Here is a 20,853-nt window from a genome sequence, read left to right as displayed (position 1 = left end):
ACTCAAACGGACAGGTCGGTGCCCAGCACTTAGATCCACTTTAGTGGCTACCAAGAGTGCTTTGAGCACAGGAAGAAAAAAACCCCCCAAAACCCAGAAGTGTCAACCCTGAGCATGCTACTCCTGGGAGCCAGCCTACCTCCCTGCACTGATAGGAAAGTCATATGTGGAGTAAGTTTTGTTATATGCACCGAGGCAAATGCAGATGTGCATCACCAATAGAAAAGCATGCTGCCAGCTATGGGCACTCTGCTAAACAGCTGGGTGGTCCCTAAAAATCTCTTCTGGGTGGCCACCTGAACACTCAGCTTACAGGAAAAACTCACGGCAGTCTCTGGTTTGGTCTCCTTAGGCTGAGATAGCTCGAAGTCTTTCCTTGGAGGCCAGACCTATGAGAAGCCAGCCAGGGTGCCGGGTTCAGTCTGTCTACCCTCTGGTTTTGGGAAGATGCAATAGTTTAACAGCCTCAGTGCTGGCTCTGATGGGACACAACCCTACCAAGGAGGCCCCCTCCTGCCCACCGCTTAATTACAGAGGAGGACTTTGCTTCTGCCAGGCAAACCTCTCTTGTGGCACAAAAAAGGAGGTGGGTTTGCTGCAAGTGCCACTGAAGGTCTGAATTGCTTTGCTCAGCCCTGTTGTAAATTTACAGCTGTGCCACCTGGGTGTCAAATGTTAATAAATATGAATGGTCAGGAGAGGCTCATTTGCATACAAATCTCATTGGTTAATGGAAAGAGGGGTGCTGCAGCTTTCCAGGAGCAAGTTTGCTATGCCGTGGTGGCTGCCATGAAGTGGAAATCCAGCCTGGGAGGATCACAGCAGGGAGCCGCAATGAACCGCCGTCACTCAAGGCAGAGGTGCACGGATACAGACTGGTCTGCATTGGACCCACACCACTAACCCCAATGAGTCAATATCATGGCTGAAGGCACGGGAGAAGAGGGAGGGTGTGGCGCAGTTGGGAGGGGAAGAAATGAGAAACAGTAGCATATAAAAAAGTTTATTCTTCCTTCATACAAATCATGTATAAAACTGGAAATTTAAAAAACCTGGCTGGGCCAGAGGTCTGTACAAACAACTGCAACACACAAGAGGAGAAAAAAAATCCTATTTTTATATTACCTTTTAAGTTAAATACTTACATTTAAAATTCCTAATAAATACTTAAATATGCCACCTCCTCCAGCTTCTTCTTTTACGCACAGCTTTAAAATACATGGAGGGATTCTGCCACCGAAAGAAGGGAGGGTCATTTCGATGTTCAAGCGTTATTAGGGAAAGGGACGGCTGTCCAAGCCGCATGCCGAGCGGAGGCTGGCTGACCATGAGTGTGCCAAACGCAGCATGCAGGTGCCAGCTGGCTTTTTGGAGGGCTGGATGGTCACCCCCGCATCACTCCACCCTGCTCAGTAACGGTAGTTCGTTTCACGGCCAAACTGTCCCTCCGCTATGTACAGAAGCTACTGGACTGGTGCCCAGACAGCATGTCCCAACCCATCCAATAGGCAGTGCTGTGGTCCCCATTGGTCGGAAGGGGTGCAGAGACATGCCCAAGGTCCCACATGAAGTCTGTGGCAGAGCAAGGGTGTGAACCCCGATCTCTGGCGTTCTCAGCAGAGCTCTGCTGGGATTTGGCCCCCTTGAAGAGACAGCAAAGCCCTGTGACTCACAGGTTCAGTACCAACAGAGTAGAGTCATCTGCCCCTCACTTCAGTCCTCAAGTCTTAGATAGGCATTGTCTAATCCTTCCATACAGCAAATGAAACAGCTAAAATGTACAGCAAGTAACAAATGACCCAGAAGCCAATTAAAATCTGCCCGCCACAGAGGGAGGTAGAGGCTCTGGCCAGCAAACAGCTTATCAAGTTTCCCAGAAAGGTAAAGCAGGCGGCGGCAGGTGTTGCATATTTGGTTGGGTCGGGTCTTTCAGAGGGGAGCCCTGAATGACGAACATGCCAGCTTTGCCTTTCATCGGTCTCGCCAGCTACCAAGACCCCGCAGCCGGGACGAGTCAGGCAACGCCAGATTTCCCTGGTGTTTCACGAGAACGTATTTGAGTCGTTCCAACAGAGCAGTACCCAGAAATCCCAGCTTGGCTGTCTCACAGTAACTTAGATTCTGCCCTTTGGAGGAAGAACCCGTGGCCTGTGCAGCTGATTTTGCAGCATCGCACTCTTCCTAGAGGGCGTGAGGCTCTTTTGTTCAAGTGGCTAACTCCCCTCCCACCCCGCAGCGGGTCTCTCCCAAGGATGCGTTAACACAGCCCAGGGGAAGAGCCAAGATTGGAGGCATTTGTGGTTCTGGCTTAGAGACGAGTAAGGCAGTTCCCCCCGTTCCTCAGTTTAATTCTTCCTCCTTGTACAGGTCAGTCAGCTTGGCGCGGATAATATCCGCAACACCTCTGAGATCAATCTTCTCCAAGGTCTCCAGGAGCTGGTTGACGGAGGCTCCTGCCCCAGTTTTGTTCTGCCAGGTATTTAACATCTGGTAATGCGGCTCCTGCGAGTACTTGTCGCTCCTCTCGGCCAACTCAATCTCGTTTTCCGAGAGGAGGAGGGCCCTCCCGAACCTTCTCCAGTCCTTGAAGGGCACTTCCTGAGTGAAGATCTCAAAGGAGCATCGCAAAGCTGGCAGAGACAAGATGGAAGCACCCAATGAGAACCTCCCCATACTCACGGTCTAGTAGTATCCCATGGGAGAAGCAGGGAGATTTCTTCCTGACCCCACCTCCCCCCATCCCCCGTGACCAGACCCTGAAGCATGGGGATGATTCCTTTTGTTGCTATTATCTCTGTTAAAGAGCTAACCTCACTCTTAACAGGAAAGTTTGTCACAAAGAGACCCTGAAAAATGCCAGTCACGCTCCTTCTCCAGCCTATCACAGGTCCCTGTGATCGTCACAGCCCATGGATTTTGGACCCCAAGGTCTATGATGGTTAGGAACACACTCCGAACCTGAAGGGGACAAGGATCCTCTGAGGTTCCCTTTCTCCTCAGGGGATCCTTTGCTTGCCAGGCCGAGGGGACTGCTACCCAGAGCTAGAGGAGGTTGTGTCAATCTCCCCTGAAAAATGGCTTCTCACTTGAAGGGAAAGTTCATAGAAGATTTGGCCAGAAAAACTTGGATGGTCTCATGACTAATTCTCTTTCCCCCTCCCTGTTTCTATGGGAAAGAGGGGGAGAAATCAAACCTAGACCCCAAAATGAGAGTTTGTTTTAATTCATTCTCAGCTAAAAAACTGCACAGAAGAAAAACCCATTGAGCACTAAGGCTGTTTGAAGTGTTCAGCCCTGTTTTTAGCTCCCAGGCGAGGGGCGGACTCAGAAGTCACTTGCTGTTACACCACATCCCCAACGCACTACAACGGACCACCCCACCACTTACTGTCTATTGGGTTCTGTTCACCGATTGGCACCAGCTTCCTCCTCTTGCTTGCCATGCCAGAGGCTAGGTTTTGCTGCAACACCTGGGAAGATGGCAAGACAGCGGTTACCCTGAGCAACAGGCTAGTCCATGCAAAGATGCCTGCAGGCGTGGGGCAGAGCACATCTGTCTGAGCCTCTGGGCACAGCTGTTCTCCAGTCCCTAGAGGTTCCCTGCCCCATAGTTACGGGGATTCTCAGAGCGGATGCCCCTAGTGACCTGCAAGCTAATGCGCACCGATGTTACCTCCTACCAGAAAGCACCAGCAAAACAGGGGGGAAGGGGGGGGGAGGAGGAAGGAGCTTCCCTTGTCTCTGGGTGATGGAGACATTCAGGGGATCTCTGAGGTGATGGGGGCGCCACGTGTCCCTCAAACATGGGTGGGAGGGGCCAGCTAGCAGTGGAACTAATGGAGGCTGCATCCCCCTGACTCATCGGCGACAGCAACATAAGTGCGACAAGCTGGCCCCAGCTTGCATGGCCCTTCGGCTGCCCCATGCCGGGGGAGGGGCAGGGCCACCCACACCCTCCCCGGCAGGAAGCAGAGCCATGCGGCCGAGGGAGCAAAGCGAGCTGGGGGGTCTCCTTGCTCCAGGCCCCCCGCCACTGCTGGGAGTCCGGGATGGGAGGAAGAGGAGCGTGGACCCCCGCTGCCAGCACCGGCCCCATTAATCCCCCTCTTTTGGGGGGAGAGGTGAGGCGGGGATGGAGCAAGGGCAGCCCCCCCCCAGTCACTTGCGCCTCCTTGTGGGACGCTTCAGCTGAACCCACCTAGCGGTGACTTGCTGAGCCTCCTAAGCTGGGGCAGAGGGAACAGCCCTGCAGCTCCACAAGGGAAGGGAACGCGGGGTCTCTGTTCAGCACCCCAAGGCGAGAAGCCCTCAGCCGGGGATGCTGTGAAATGCTGCACCCTGCGGTTCCCCGCTTGGTTTCCTGCGGCGTGAGGAAGAGGCAACGGCCAGGAGATAGAAGCCCAGCTGAGATCCCCCTCACCACTCCCTTCCCTGGCCAGGCGCACTAGATCAGACAGTCCCACAGGGCGGGGGTGGGGGCGCTGGGAGATTCCCATCCCTTGATCCACAGACACGTCGTAGGGCATCCCAACCACACTCCCCATAGTGGCAAATGACTGAATTCATGCTCTTCAGCCTTTGAGAAACTGCTTGGGGACACGTGAAACTTACCCCGGGTCAGACCATACAAGGGGCCGGATCGGCCTTCAGAGCTAGAACCCGCAGGAAGGGCACGTTGGTAAGTTACCTCCAGCTTCGGGGCTGTTGCCTGTGGAGCCCTCGTCTCGCCCTGGCTCTCCTCCCTGGCTGCTTCTTCAGGGTCTGACACAGTCAGCAACCCACTCCGGGATTCCTGATCCAGCTGCTCATTCCGCATGTTGTCCTGCGTGCCCGGTCTCCTTCGAGCGCAGTTCCTCAGCGGTGACAAGATATGATGAGCCTGTGTTAAAAACCATGCCAAAAAGCCAAAGCTTTCAAACCAGCTGTACCATCCCAGGACCTGCCAGGGGCCCGCACTGCAGAGAGGCCCATGGAAGAGTTCCTTCAGCAGAAGCTACCATCAGTTAGAGATGAACCCAGTCCCCCACATCCTAGCTTCGAGCCCCCAAGTCCGGTGGAGGGTTGGGTCCTGGAGCTGAAATATGAAACATTCCCAAGTTGGCCAGCGGAGTCCCAACCCCTCTGCATTTCTGGTGGGGCAGTAGAATCCGACGGCCCCTCAGAGATCAAGCCAGATCACCCACAGGAGAGCTGCAAGAGGCCCTGCGCTCTAGTCCGGACGCAGTCAAGTTCTCAGGAGACCAACTTGCAGGAGCTCGGTACTGTCACACGCCTCTCAGGCCTCACGCTTCCCTCCCCCCGCCCCCAAAACCTGTCTTCCCACAGCCACATCTCCCCCGAAGACACGAGAACGAGAGCACGGTGGGACGGACACCCCCTCGCCATGGTGGGCACGTGGCGCACGCAGCCCGCTGGGTTTGCTAGAGAAGAAGGATTCTCTCGTGAGGGCAGCGAACCAACAAGCTGTCAGCGACCTCGACCTCGCAGAGGCCAAGTGGAAGGGATGGGGGGGGCGCGCAACATCCTGGCCAGAGACTGCCTTGAGCGTCAGCTGCATTTCCACGGTCCCCCCTCCAGTAGCTACAAGAGCTTCTGGCTCAATGCTTCTCCCTTTTGGAGGGTGGAAGAAGCCACCGCCCACCCCATACCCCTGGAGCAGCAACATCTTTACTTGGGACCGACGCAGACCCCAGGAGAACCTCGCGTTTTCAGGTTACACGTTATCTTTGGAAGCCCAGGAGGAAGGGAGAGACGGCGTGAGCACAAGGGCACGCGTGGGGGTGGGGGGGGGGGGGGGGCCATAAAAAAAAAATCAGACTCCGATTAAACCCACTCTCCCCAGAGCACCCAGCAGACCAAGAGACCCTCACCTTAATGCTGGCGGACTTCTTTGTCGGGTCCCCTGGAAAAGAAAGAGGGTGGTGAAGCACTGGGCTGGGTTCCTGAGGGAGGGGAGTGAAGTCTCCATCCCTAGAGATTAAGTCCCGGCTTGACAAAGCCCCGGCTGGGATGACTGAGTTGGGGTTGGTCCTACTATGAGCAGGGAGGTCTCCTCCAACCCTCCACTCCTAGGATTAGGAGTCTCCCGTCTTTCCCTTGCACCGGCACCTCGTGGAGAGGGGAGGAGAGGGCAGCGGCTTGCGTCCGAGCCTGCAGGGAGTCAGTCCTGCCCCACTGGGCAGCCATTTGAGTTCGGTGGTTGGATTGTAGCAGCCAAACCGCCCACACAGGCTAAGCCGGCCTTCCCATCACGCTGGGGCAGTGGTCCCCAATGGGTGTCCCACTGCAGGTCTCCATGTGCTGTATGGAAGTGACCCACATACTACAGACGACCTGCACGGCCCTGGGAACGTCACATGGGCCACGGCCGGGTGCTGACTGGGCCCTCAGCAAAGGCTGAAAAACCCATCTCTGTTCAAAGCTGATTTTTCTTCCCCCAAAGTGCTCTACGGTCCACACACCCCATCACCGCACACCCCACCCAGAGTCCTGGAAACTGCCGGCAGATGGGCAGCGTGAGTGATCATGTGACCCATGCATCCCCAAGATACAGCCCCACTTCTCCCCCAACACACGGATGCTTTCTTAAACCATCAGCGAGTCATTTTCCACAGCCTGGATTCGGCATGCACCCCTCCCTGGGTCCCACGACCCCCGCACTGGGAGCGTCGCTTACCTTCAGAAGAGGATTTGCGATTCCTTCTGCGCCACCACCAGACCCCAAGCAAGGCCCCAACCACTGCTAGAAGCACCAATATCCCAGCTACCGTCATGCCAGTAATGCGGCCTAAAGGAGAAGACACGGGCACCGAGAAGGCACTCATGAAACGTAATCACCAGAGTCTCCTCTTAGCCAGCCACTCCAGTGGGTCACTTCACCACCACCGGTGTAGATGAGAAGAACGGGACCCAGAGAGACCGAACGCCCAACCCAGAGACCTTCATCCTCCAAATACAGCCCAGGGTTACCCATCAACTGTCAGCTGCCATGGGCCTCTTCCCTCAATGGCTCCAGAGGGAACCCTGAAAACCTTCACTTTGCGGCTCACTTTTGCAGATACGGATACAAATACCTGTGGATTTGCAGGGTATCTGCTTCGTAGCCCCAGGCAGCCACGGCTGCGGAGAGGTGCGGCTCATTTTTGCAGATGTGGATGCCAGCTTTGCACACACACACACCCACCCACCCACCCCCCCCCCAGGGCTCGGCCGCTAGCCCTCAGCTCTTACCAGCTGCAGGTGGGGGGCTTGTGGGATGTGCACACTGGATGTCACTTTGCAGCGTACAGGAGCTGACCTGCACTTCGCCTTCGGGACACCTGAGAAAGACAAGGGTGGATCCGAATGAGGGGGAAGCCACAGAATTCCCCACAACGGAGCGAAAGGCAACCCTACAGAGCAGGATCGGAATAGGCTTCTGCTTCAGCCCGGGAGACCCACCTGCCTGCCCACCCCCAGGCTGGGACAGGTATTTCTCCTGCTTCCTCCTCAATCCAGCACAGCGGCAGCTCTCACCTGGTTCTGCACTTCTGGCATATTTCACAGGGATGGTCCGGCGAGCAAAAGGTTCCATTCTTGCAAGCGCACTGCGTGTCCTTGCTGCTGTGGCACGGACTTAGCTGCACCTCATCTGGAAACCACAAGCATACAATTGGTACTGAACTGCCCCACCCTAATCCACACTGTCAGGGCAGAGTGTTCACGGCTGCTAGCGTCACTGGGGGAATGAGCGAGAAGAGCTTCGCTTGCACTAAAGGACTGAGCGTATCGATTTCTTCGATGGGGCCAGAGATCCCGCCTGCTCTACACTGACAAAATGTTTATCCTCAGCACAGAAATCTACCGAGGGTACTTTGCCAAAGTCTCCATCCTCCCTCACCCACTCCTGTAGGTGTTGGTAGAAAACATCCACACCCCTACGCATGGGGTGCTGGTCTCACTCTTGTAAATAGGGCAGGCAACATCCAGGTGTCTTGTTAAAATATAATTTGGACCCATCAATGTTGATGTAGGTATTTTTTCTATTACTTTATTTTTCTATTATTAGAGTTGTAGGAAACTATGGAGGAGTCAGGCAATTCAATGGTAGATGTTGAGATTCAAAGTTAACGTTTCATAAACTGCTCAGCATCCCCCCCGTCAAAATATAACAAGCAAATATCCTTTAACCAAACTCGAGTAAGTTTTCAAGCAGCGTTTTGCTTACTTGCCCATCAGCAAATTTCAGTCACTACATTTCAGTCACTGTATGTCTGTGAAATTGACACTTACCAGTGAAATTCTAACCCTTCCAGCCTGTTTGTAAAGCACACATTTCGTCTCCTCCATAGTGGCTGGTCCGCATGGCGGATAACAGCCTCCATGGGCAGTTATGCTCCTGGGTGAGTGTGTCTGTGGTGTGCTATGTGGCTGCCGGTGAGCGCGCCCCCTAGGTTGGGGGGCTGTCTGTAGGCACGGACTGGCCACCTATCTCCTAAGGTCTGTGAGGGTGAAGGATCATTTTCCAGGAGAGGCTGTATATTTTCAATGATGCCATGGCGGGGTTTAAAGGTGGGGGCAGTAGGTGATTACTGATGGCGGTTGGCTATTGTCCTTGCTGGGACTGTCCTGTGGTAGGTGACTTCTAGGTACTCGCCTGGCTCTGTCAATCTGTTTCTTCGCTTCTTGATAAGCAACTCTCTTCTTTTGATACACTAGTACATCTAGGCTGCATCTAGACTGGCATGATTTTGCAGAAACACTTTTAACAGAAAAGTTTCCGTTAAAAGTATTTTCACAAAAGCGCATCTAGAATTTGCGCAAAAGCATCTGTTGCCAATCTAGACACGCTTTTGCGCAAGTAAGCCCCGATCGCCATTTTAGCCATCAGGACTTTTCTGTGCAAAACAGTTCTTCCCTGTCTACACTGGCCCTCTTGTGCAAGTATTCTTGCGCAAGAGGGTTCCCCCCCCCCGAGCAGGAGTATGAAAGTATTTGCGCAAGAAGCACTGATTTTATACATTACAAAGTCAGTGCTCTTGAGCAAATTCAGGCAGCCAGTGTAGACAGCTGGCAAGTTTTTGCGCAAAAGCACCTGCTTTTGTGCAAAATCTTGCCAGTCTAGACGCACCCATAATGTGTGTCTGTGCGCGCACATGCACAGGTGTGTGTATATGTGTGTGTGCGCATATTTTATATTGCTATTGGCATACATGCAGCCCTAGCATACGCAGGCACGATAGAGCACATGGCGCTGCATCTGTGCACATCGGCTCTGCTGTCCCAAAGCCAGACACCAATCCTGCTAGAACAGACCCCCACTAGGTGCAGTCTAGGCGGCTTCTGCCTCTTCCCATCACTCAGTAACTTTCAGCGTCGCTGATGTACGAATAAGCCCCTTATTTGTAATGTGGCGGCAGCAGCAAACAGCACCAGTCTCTGGCCACAAGGCTGTTGTGCTAGGCACTGTACAAACAGAACCACCCAGCTGCTCCCGGCCTATGGAGCGTACAATCCCTCCGTAGCTTGGCTCAAACTAGAAAGGTGAACCGAGCTCAAACTAGAAAGGTGAACCGAGCACAGTGAGAAAACTGCCCCTTGGGGGAGTAGAGGGAGGACTCCGGCCTCTGTTTCCCCTCCGTACCTTTTCTGCAGACATGACAAGTCAGGCACCTGGAAAGCGCATTGGGGTACTCAGTGAACCCAATGCCTTCTTCGCACTTGTCGCACTTCATGCTCGCGTTCAAGTAGAAACCTGCAGGAAAGGAGGCGGTGGTCTGAGATGAGCGGGACACGGATACAGAACGGTGATGGGGAGGGAGTGCGTACCCCGCCCTAGGCCAGAAGGGGGCGACCCTCTGCCCACAGCGTGGGGAAGACCAGTATAAAAGGAAGCGTCTCAGCTCAGTATGGGTCAGATGCCGCCGTGGAAGGACGTGCAGTGGGAACTCCAGCTGAGCGCCAGCCAGGGACCCCATCAGAGGAAGCAGGAGACCCGAGGCTTCATGGGCTGCCACGCCACTCAGAACGGTAAGAGGTGGCCCAGGGAGGGTACACGAATGGTATCTCCCACCAAGGCCCGCTCAGTGTGTTTTGATGGGATTCCCCCCATAGCCAGTGGCGGACCGTCTACACTGTCCCTTCTCACGCAAGAAAAGCCCTCTTGCGCAATGCCGTTCTTCCGGTCAAGTAATAGGTGTAACAGCATTGCGCAAGAGGGTTTTTCTTGCGCAAGAAGGGGCAGTGTAGATGCTCCTTCTTGCGCAAGAGCCTCTTCTGAAAAAAAAAATGGTGGCTCATTAGGTATGCAAATGAGGCTTGGTGATATTCCACAGCCTCATTTGCATATTACTTGCGCAAGAAGCCGCAAGTGTAGCCATAGCCCAGGTGTTTATTTAGACTTTGGTTCAACTTGTCAAATCTACATGCGAATTCCAGCACAACAGTTTGTCCGGGAAGGGGGTTTTTGGCCTAAGAATGGCAACTTGCAAGTCCAAAACCATGTGCCCAGGGAGGTTAACGGGCTCCCCCACCGGCTGCTGTAGGCTGCCATTCTTAATGCCTGATTGGTGCCCATTTCTTCCAGACAGTCCGGTTCGGCCAGTGGCCAAGGTGGAGGGTCATTGTTGGCACAGGAGGGTGTAAAAATCACATTAGCAGATGGGCACGTGAAGGAGGGGACAGATGATGGTCCAGCTGATGTGGCTGGGTCCAGTGATGGTATCACTAGGGTAGATGGCGAGGGGGTTTGTTGCAGGGATAGGTTCCCGGATTCGTGTTTCTATTCCCTAGTTATTCCCAGAGCAGAGAGGCAGGCAAGAGAGGGGGCAGACAAGGCCACTCTGGGAGCATGGTACCTGCAGGGCACGTTTTGCGAAGACGATCTTCATGTTCGTCGAACTCCGAGTCCTCCGTGCTGTGACTCAAGGCTCTGAGGATCGAACGAGGCCCCTCCAGACTCCGGGTCAGCGAGATACTTGCAGGCCTGGCTTCATGCTAAAAATAGATGTAAAGACACAGAGGGTCAGTTTGGACGGCTGATTTGTGAAGGAGCAGCATCTGGCTGAAGACCGGAAGGCTGGGAAGCGGGAAGAGATGCGTGGCGATTGGAACATGGAGATGCTCAAAGGAAATGTGGACAAAAGACTGGGGGTAAGGACATGTGGGTTCCAGTCCCCGCTCTGCCACTAGGTGACCTTGGGCACTTTATTTGCCTCTCTAGGCTCATGGTGCCTCAGGGAGCCACAAAGGCCCTCAACCCCCAGGAGCAGTGTTCCCTCTAGTTTTGTTTTTTTTCCATCCAAGTGCAGAATAATTTGTTACATGCACCAAGGCACAAGACGATGCGCACCACCAGTAGAAACATATGCTGTCAGCTGCTGTTCACTGAAGGCACTCTGCTAATCAACGGGGTAGCATCTGAATCTCTCCCAAGTGCATCACTTACAGGGAACACTGCCCAGGAGAAGCTGATAAATGTTTCCTAGAACACTAGACCGGAAAGGACCTCGAGAGGGCATCAAGTCCAGTCCCCTGCCCTCACCGCAGGTCTAAGCACCATTTTCTAGATCATCCCTGACAGGTGTCTGTCCAACCTGCTCTTAAATATCTCCAGAGATGGAGATTCCACAACCCCCCCCCAGGCAATTGATTCCAGTGTTTAACTACCCGGACAGGCAGGACGGTTTTCTTAAATGTCCAGCCTAAACCTCCCTTGCTGCAAAGTCAGCCCATTGCTTCTTGTCCTCAGAAGTCAAGGGGAACAATTTTTCCTCCCTCCTCCTTGCACCGATCTTTTAGGTGCTTGAAAATTGGCATGTCCCCATGCTGTCTTTTCTTTTCCAGACTGAAACTGGGCTCCCCGAATCTCCGGGCCTACAGAAGGGGGCAGGATTATCAGGAAGGGTTTCCTGGAATTGTTCTCTCCCAGCTGTGTCTGGTGCATATGAACTGATGGTGGGGTGGGGGGGGCTGAAGGAGGCCTGCAAACAGCAGCATCCCAACCAAGATGCTAAAAGCAATGCTACCAGGCAGACACCAACAGCTTCAGCCTCACAGTTGGCAAGGAGGCCAGAGCTTTCCACGAACAGCCTTGATCACGAGGAAACCTTGGATTAGTCCGTTTTATCCGATCTAGACGACCAGGAAGTCCCGCCCCTCTTTCGGGAAGCCTGGCGCACAGGGCTTCACAAGCCAGCGCTCGTGTTTTTATCTGTATGAGTCATGGCTCACACACGGACGCTGCACCAGCACAGAGAGCAGAGCTCACCACCTCATTTTCTACAGGTCAGGTTAGAGTCACGGTGCGGGACACGCCCTGGCTCTCTATCCCCGCAGAGTAACTGCTCCGTGCCTCAGTTTCCCTACCTGTGCTGAGGGTCACAAGTCAGGCCTGTAGCCCAGCTTCCTCTCCCCGCCCAACCCTAAGCTTCCTGGACAAGGAAATCTGGTGGGGAAAGCCCTCTTGCTGTGCAGAGGCAGGACACCGAGAGACTGAAGTTATGGGGATGTCTGTCTAGATTCAGTGCATGCAAGAAAAGCCTTTTTTTTTGGGGGGGGGGGGGGGGGGGGAGAAGAGGCCCTTGTACCTGTTTCCATAACAACCCTCCTGGACTCTGCCATTTGTCCACCCCATCTGCCCCTCCTGATTAGTTCTGCTCTATTGTCACACCTGGACCAAAGTATTCGATTGCATTCTCGCTCCAACTCCCCTACCATCCCCCTTGCCTCTTCCCACCCTCCTTACCGGGGAGGGAGGGAAGAGACAAGAGAGGGAGAAAACCAAAAGGCTGTAGCCTTTCTATCCCTGACAGAACAGCCCGGTGCAACGGCAGAAGCAAGTATAGGGTGAAGGGGGATGTGGCTATTCCCAAACAGGAAAAGAAAAAAAGGATGAGCAGGGAGGGAGACATACAAAGGAAGTGGTCTTCTTAGATTCCCCCGTAAAGTTACAAATTCAGACCCTCCTCCCCTGTGCTAAACATGAATGGGACAACGGAGGAAATCTTTCAGCGCTTCCTGCATTCCATAGCAATAGAGAGGTAGCCACATTAGTCTGATCTTGCTAAAACAAAAGGAAAAACTATGTAGCACTTCAAAGACTAACAAGACCGTTTAATAGGTGAAAGCTCATCACCTAGTAAACCGTCCTGTTAGTCTTTAAAGTGCTATTGTACATACATTTTTCCTTTTGTTCCTGCATTCCATGGGACTTCATCATCCCTCCAACTGAAGCAGCCACTCCTCTTTTTTTTTTTTTTTTTTTTTTGAGAGAGAGAGAAAATATTCTCCCGCCCTGGTCTCTGGCACCATCTAGGCCAGTCCTTCCTCGCTCATCCCAGTCTCTGTAGGCCAATCAGAAGCAACACAGGCCTTGTCAGCACAAAGAAAAAAAAGTTTCCTGAGAGAGCCAGAAGCAGCTTTAAATAGATCTCGCTCGGTCTCTGTAGGAAGCAAAGTGTGAACCAGCTAAAATGCACATGCCACCATACAACTGCACAGATCTCAGTGGCGCAAAAAGAACACCTTGCCCTCTGAAATACACTTTACTTTCCCTAGCAACCAGGGAAGGTGTGAGCTAGGAAACGGGCTACAACGAACAATAAAGCTCCCAGAACCTCGGATGACTCAGATCCGTAAGCAACATTTTTTCAGGCCAACCCCCATTCCATAGTCCAAAAGCAAGGCCTTCCGCTTGTTCCCTGCGGCATCAGTGTATCCCTTTCAAGTACCTCCCCCCGCATAGCAATCAGCAGCCGTCACCAGACAAGACTTTATTTTCGTTAAGCACACAGACCTTTTGCTGGACGGTTGTAATAAAATTCACCTTGGGATCACAACATGTCATTATGGTTTCTCCTCCCCACAGCCATCCCCTGGTTAACGCTAATGCTAGGATTGGGTCAAAGCTGGAGGTGGAGGAATCTAACTCCAGATCTTCCTCATCCTCTGTTACAAGCCCACCCACTCGAGGTGTCACATCGCAGCCATCTGCGGGAATGCCCCCGACACATTAGCTGGCCTCATTGTCCCCATCAGCACTTCAAGAACCCCTCCCTGACACCGGATCCCTAGAGCCTGCAAATCTGCAGATGTCCACTTGATCTCCCCGGGTATCCCCATCCGCGGATGTAGCTGCGGATATCTGCGGCTCATTTTACCCACTTCAGAGGAGTTGGGAGCGATGCCGAACATGTTTTCTTGGAAGCGTTGGAATCGATCAGATGCAGCGTTCCAGGATTAGCGATACTGACAGACAAGCACAGAAGTGCCAACAAGTTACATGTAAGGGCTTTACAACTGACCAACAATCCATGTACCCGTTAAACAAAAACAAACAAAACACCCCACAAAAAACCCAATAAAACGTTCAGTTTCAGCTTTCAACAGTACAGCTTATCTAACCTACAATTACTGCCCTGGGTGGTAGCCAGGTTGCAATCAATACCAAACCCGCTAAGGCCTGCTCTATACTAGGGATACATTCGAATTAACATAGCTGGAGTTGACATACCTTGATTAGGGGCTGCTTTTGTCTGCAGCAGGCTCAAGCTTGCTGTGGACAGAGGCTTCTCCGTGGGATGCCAGAGCAGCCCCTGCCCACGGGAACTCGAACCCCCCACGGACAGAGGCTGCCTCTAAAACAGAGGCAGCAGTGTGGAGTAGCAAGGGGCTCCCTGGGAGCAGGGCTGGGAGTGCACCAACTGTCGGTCCCACCCCTGGGGACTATCGAATAGTCATGTAACCGCCAAAATTTGATCCAGTTACATGATTAGTCAGTTACATGCTAGCCAACACCCCTAACTTTGATATGAACTTTAGTGCCATCCCCACAGCGAGAGGTTGACAAGAGAAACACTCCCATCGATTTCCCTTAGTCCTTGTTAGGAGGAGGAAGAGGAGGACGACTGACACCAACAGGGGTGCCCTCAGCATTCAATTTAGCAGGTCTTTACTAGACCTGCTAAATCGAATGCCAGAAGATCAATCTCCCGAGCATCAATCCAGGGGTAAATACAGACGTGGTCTAACTCTGGAACAAAACAGCTTCATCGGTAGTTTAGACAGGCCTCGGTTAACACCAGAATGTCAAACTCAGCCAGCAAAGAAGTGAATAGACACTCCTCAGTACGTCCATAAACATGAGATAATGTTATCAGTGACGCCCAGACACAGCACATTACATCAGCCACCCTAAGATAGCTCCCTGGCTATTCCCGTCAAAAGGATAAAAATCTAAACTGCAAAACTGTGCGAAGCGCTCTATCAGGATCACCCATGGGGCATGTTTTACACCAGGGCTGCGTTTACACTTGCACTCGCTGAACAGAACTTTTGTCGTTCACAGGTGCTTAACTCCCTGGGACAAAGTTTTGCTGTGCCGAATGCACACCTGAATACTGCTTCATCCACTGTCCCGCTCTCCTGTCGACAGAGCGAAACCCGCTCGTGGAGGGTAGAAGAAACGTTTTGCTGACCGACAACTTGACTTTGTCTCTACAAGCTACGTCGGGTTGACATGCCCTAAGCCTTTGCCCAGGACACAGCCCCGGTCTCACAGGCTTGGAAAGAGCCATAAAGGATTAAGAGACTTGCCCAAGGTCACACAGGGTACGTCCATCTTGCCCTGCAAACCTGGATCTGTCAGAGACAGACTCAGCGTCGGAGTCTCTGTACACCTAGCAGCATACGCCTGAGCTTACAATTGCTCGAGCCGGCTCTCACGGCCAGACCGAGCCCATACAGAGCCATGCAGAGCCTGACTCGGGTTCTCAGCTTGAGTGGTGTCCCTACTGTAAAATGAGAGGGTTTGGGCCATGTCACAGCAGGACTCAGGGTCAGACCCTGGGGGGCAGAGGGCATCTTTAGACTTCAGTGTTTGCTGATCCAAGTCTCATAGTTTTGTGCGTGGATAGAAGAGGCTCGGATATGTGGGGTATAGACACATCCCTAGCACATCTGTGGCTGCAGCTGGTGTCTGCCTCGTCCCAACCCGGTTTTAATCACAAAACCTTCCCCTAACCCCTCCATGCCCAGCAGAGACAGCAAGGACTGACCAAGTTCCCCCTGTCCACAGCTGGCCCCTCCAGTGCAGGGTTCAGACCCACACAGAAAGGAGGGGAGCAGCACACCCTTCTCCATCCCTCCTCTGCCAAGAAAACCTCTAAAGTCACTGTCCAGGGGCCTGATCCAAGCTCCCCTGAAGTCAATGGGAACCCTTCCTTGGCCTGCAGCAGAACTGGCTTAGCCTTCAAGGACCACACGGCCTTGCCAGCCACGCCGACTTCACCCGAGCAGTCTATGGAGGCCTGGCTCTGGGCTGGCCTAGGCAGAGACGTGCCAGCAGAAGGGGTTTTCCCGCTGAGCGCACAAGGCTAAAACACAAGGGGCACGTGCCAGCCCGCCAGGGGAAGGCTTGGAGATGAAAACAGGAAACGTAAATCCTATAAATCCTTCCCCGCCCAGGAGACTGACATTCCAACATCTCTGACCCTAGTAGCATTAACACGTAGCTGTGAGGGGATAGGGATGTTAATGGTTACTGGTAGGGACTGGGGGACTCCAGCATGGCTGGAGAAGCCCTTGTCCACGGTGGGTCTGAGCATGTTGTGGGCAGAAGCACTCCAGCCTGGCCAGAGCAGCCTCCAGCCATGGAAGAAGGTGGCTGGGCTGCTGCTCCCCACTCCTATTTAATTGATTACGCTTAACATTTAACCCGTTAATTAATTAAACAGGATTTTACATCCCTAATCCGGGGCTACACCTCCCAGATCCCACAAGATGCAATGCAACCTTGAGCCCAATTCCCCTGTCAAAAGCCAGGCCTGGGCAGTTACAGCCCATCATGCAGACGACTACTATTTACAAGGGCACGAGTGTGTGACATTCATCCCTGTGTGCAAAGCCACAGCATGGCCTGGCCACCACTGAAAATGGTGTCGGGTGGCCACACAGGAGCGAATTTTGCCACCCACCGCCTCTGGCGCCTCCTACGGCAACACCGAATGAAAGCGACATTTGTGCGAGGAGGGCTCTGGACTCTTCTACAACCCTGCCCCCACAAGGTTTGCAACAAGATGGGCAAGGAGATGGGCGCCGCACAATTTGGACGAACACACCACACATCAGTGTGCTTTGGCAGCACAGATGGAAACTAGCCATGTTGTAAGCACAACCCAGAGGCACAGTATCCGCAGTAACCTGTGTGCAATCCAGGACAGACCAGATCTGTCTTCAGCCCTTCGACTGGAGTGAGTGGCCAATTCTGTTTTATGGCACACCATTCCATGCCTTCCTCTCCTCCCAATAAAACCAAGCATTGGAGCAAAGCAGACGGTTAAGAATCCACGCCAAACCACAAGAACATAGAACAGCAGTACTGGATCTGGGTCAGACCAAAGGGCCATCTAGCCAAGTATAGGTGCCCCAGTAGGAACGAACAACAGGTAACCAAGTTATCCATTCCCTGTGTCTGACAAACAGAGGCTAAGCACACCATTCATGCCCATCCTGGCTAATAACCATTGATGAACCTATCCTCCATGAATTTATCTAGCTCTTTTTTGAGCTCTGATTATAGTGTCGGCCTTCAACGCATCATGTGGCAAGGAGTTCCACAGGATGTCTCTGTTGTGAAAAACAGTACTTCCTTTTGTTTGTTTTACACCCACTACCTGTTAATTTCATTTGGCGACCCCTTAGTTCTTGCATTCTGGGAAGGAAAAAACATAACTGATGTGCAGAAAGTGAATAAAGATATCGTAGACCTCTATTATATCTCCCTTTAGTCTCTTTTCCAAGCTTACAGACTTACCACATTGGGGGGGGCGAGGGGAAGGGGGACGCTTGTCTGTCCACACCAGTTAAGGAAACAGTACAAAATACAACAGAGTTGGTAAGGTTCTCAACACTCCATGACCCTTGTCCCAGAGAGATTAGAGTTTTATGGTTTTTTTCAGGGTTTTTTCAGCATTGTTGGTGCTTCAAAGGAACAAATAAAGCCATGCACTCATTCCTAAGTGCTTACAGGTGAAGGCCCCGTGAATGTAGTTTCCAGATGGCATTTGAATTGAAAGGGTGTAATAGTCACATGGGTTAAGTTAGCTGATTCCAGGTTCAAACATGAGTCAGCAATTATGGGACAATAAGAATAGGAAGGAAAGGGTGACGCTAAAATGACACCAAGTAGGCCTGGGGCACCTTAGAGACTTTTTGTTTTTAAAGTTACAGACTAACATGGTTCCCCCTCTGAGGCTAAGATCAGGCACATCACTTCCTGTTACTTTCATATATTGCTGGGGTGGAATTGGTTTTTGTTTTTTTTTTTTAAAACAATCACATCTGATTGAATTTCTACCAGGTTGCCTGGGGAAGGATAAAACCGGAGAGATGGGTTCATATAGGTTTTGACGCACCAGGTAGAGAACGGAGGCCAGATGAGGGAGAGGGACAAGCAGCGACAGGGTACAATTAAGACTGCTGCTAACTGACCAAAGGAGAATAAAATAAAAACTGGGGAAGGAACAGCATGGATGAGGCCAGAACCCAAAAGCAGCTGCCCGTCCCAGAGACAAATAAACCCCATCCTGGTCAGCATAATCAGACGAATTGAGAACTGCAGATCCTAAGCCAGTGAGGTTCTGAAGCTATAGCCCAGTCTCTCAACACTTTTTTTTAAAAAAATAAAGTACCCCCTTTTCAAAAAAAAAAAAAAATTGTATGTATCCCCAGTAGCTAAACATTTTTTCTTCTACCATTGCAACACATTTGTTTAAACAACTTAATCGTAGCCGAGCAGGCAATGAAATTTTTGGGTGTAAAAAATACAAACAAAGTGCTGTAAAAACACAAAAATTCAGTTCTCCAAACTTCAGTTGTGTTGACATATCCCCCAGACTTCTCTCGAGTACCCCGAGGATATTCATACCACTGGTTAAGAAACACTGTTCTAGCCAACTGGCCATACTCAACCAGCAAAATAACCACGCCACACGAGGCTAGCGGCTAACATGTTGGACTCCATGGACCTAAGTGAAATCCTGCCCCCTCTGAAGCCAGTGACAAAACTTCCATTCCCCCCCCTCTGCGCCCAGGAGTCTCCTAGCGAAGGCATCCAAACTTTCCAAAATACACTAGGAAGTTCACATCCTAAGAAACACGTTCCCCACAACCCAAGCCTTGTTCGAGAGAGTCTCGCAGAAAGCCCCCCCCCTTGTTCCTGTGGAAGAGCAGCAGGATGGGCCCAAACAGTTACTAAACCAACTGGGAACTCAGGCCCCAGAAGAAACAAACAGTTCACGAGTTCCTGGCATGTTCGGGAGCTCTTGGCACGCCATTGGCAGAAGCAGGAGCCGTCCGCACAGGGAGCACAAGACAGCAGAAAATCCCCCAGCATAGGGGACTCAGAGCAGTTTGCTGAGCCCGGTGCCAAATCGAACCCCCACTACAGACTGTCGGGGGGTGTAACTATGGCGCTCGGGGGTGTAAATCCACACACCTGAGCTTAAAGCCGGGTGCAGACAGCGCCATGCGCCAGGACTTTTCTCCTGGGGTAGGACAGTTTTCACTTAAGCCAGCAGCAGCTGCACCCTTGCCGGCTTGTGACCAGCTCCCTTCATCCCCCTCCTCCGGTCACACACGCTACAAAAACGGCTTGAAAAGTGCCCAGGAGAGCCCCCCCCTTCCCTCCCGCTGTTCCCACCCCCAGCTCTGCCCCGGCCCCAGCGAGCGCACAAGTCCGGACACGTTCCCCCGCGCAAGGGGGGACACAGAGCCGGCCCGGGCGCAGGGGCAGGGGCGCTCCGCTCTAAGCGGCCCAAAGAGTCTCTCTGCCCGGGGTCCCCGTCCCCCTTTCCCTCGCGGGCTCACCGCGAACGCGCAGAGAAGCAGCAGCAACACGCTGGCCAGCCCCGGGCTCATTCCGCTGCCGGGGGGGGGGACCGCCCCTAGCGCCCCGCTGTCCCGGGCAGGGCTCGCCTCGCTCGGCTCCGTGCGCCCCTCTCCCCGGGACGGAGCGTAAGACTCCAGGCGAACGCTCCGCTGGTCTCGCCGCGCTCACTCCAACTAGCGAAGTAGCGGGCAAGGAGAAGAGGAGGAGCCCGGGGGCGGAGCGAGGGGGCGGGCGTGGGAGGAACCAGGTGTGGGGACCTGGAGACGGGGATTAGATGGGGCCTGCTGCTTTGCAGAATTTGTGCCGGTGTCTAAAATGCCTAGAGGCCCCCCGCCCCCAACACACACATGCCTCCTGCCTAAGGCTCCGGGGCAGGGCCTGGGCAGGTGATTGGGGTGCAGGAGGAGTGCAGGTTCTGGGGAGGAGTTTGGGGGCTGGGGCAGGTGATTGGGGTGCAGGAGGAGTGCAGGTTCTGGGGAGGAGTTTGGGGGCTGGGGCAGGTGATTGGGGTGCAGAAGGGGCGCAGGTTCTGGGGAGGAGTTTGGGGGCTGGGGCAGGTGATTGGGGTGCAGAAGGGATGCAGGTTCCGGGGACGAGTTTGGGGGCTGGGGCAGGTAATTGGGGTGTAGAAGGAGTGCAGGTTCCGAGGAGGAGTTTGGGGGCTGGGGCGGGTGATTGGGGTGCAGAAGGGGTGCAGGTTCCGAGGAGGAGTTTGGGTGCTGGGGCAGGTGATTGGGGTGCAGGAGGAGTGCAGGTTCTGGGGAGGAGTTTGGGGGCTGGGGCAGGTGATTGGGGTGCAGAAGGGGCGCAGGTTCTGGGGAGGAGTTTGGGGGCTGGAGCAGGTGATTGGGGTGCAAGAGGGGTGCAGGTTCTGGGGAGGAGTTTGGGGGCTGGGGCAGGTGATTGGGGTGCAGGTTGTGGTGGGGGAAGTTTGGGGCAGAAAGGGGCAAGGAGAAGGTGTAGGTTCTGTGAGGGGATGTGGAGGG

At 53.2% G+C, this 20,853-nt stretch overlaps 1 protein-coding gene across 1 annotated transcript; it reads right to left on the bottom strand.

The window, feature by feature from the left end:
* Positions 1–987: 987 nt before the first annotated feature.
* Positions 988–20,056, bottom strand: TNFRSF10B (TNF receptor superfamily member 10b). Its single transcript, XM_006135528.4, has 10 exons — positions 19,846–20,056; positions 10,836–10,974; positions 9,623–9,733; positions 7,516–7,630; positions 7,231–7,319; positions 6,677–6,787; positions 5,871–5,902; positions 4,688–4,879; positions 3,389–3,470; positions 988–2,630 (listed from the first exon to the last, which is right to left on the bottom strand). Exons 1-10 carry the CDS (start codon positions 19,894–19,896, stop codon positions 2,341–2,343), a joined length of 1,212 nt encoding a protein of 403 aa, XP_006135590.2. The 5' UTR covers positions 19,897–20,056; the 3' UTR covers positions 988–2,340.
* Positions 20,057–20,853: the final 797 nt, after the last annotated feature.

Source organism: Pelodiscus sinensis, chromosome 28 (assembly GCF_049634645.1).
Source record: "Pelodiscus sinensis isolate JC-2024 chromosome 28, ASM4963464v1, whole genome shotgun sequence".
Classification (NCBI taxonomy): Eukaryota; Metazoa; Chordata; order Testudines; family Trionychidae; genus Pelodiscus; species Pelodiscus sinensis.
The sequence above is the reverse complement of the archived record's forward strand: the minus strand, read 5'-3'. Positions and strand labels throughout refer to the sequence as shown.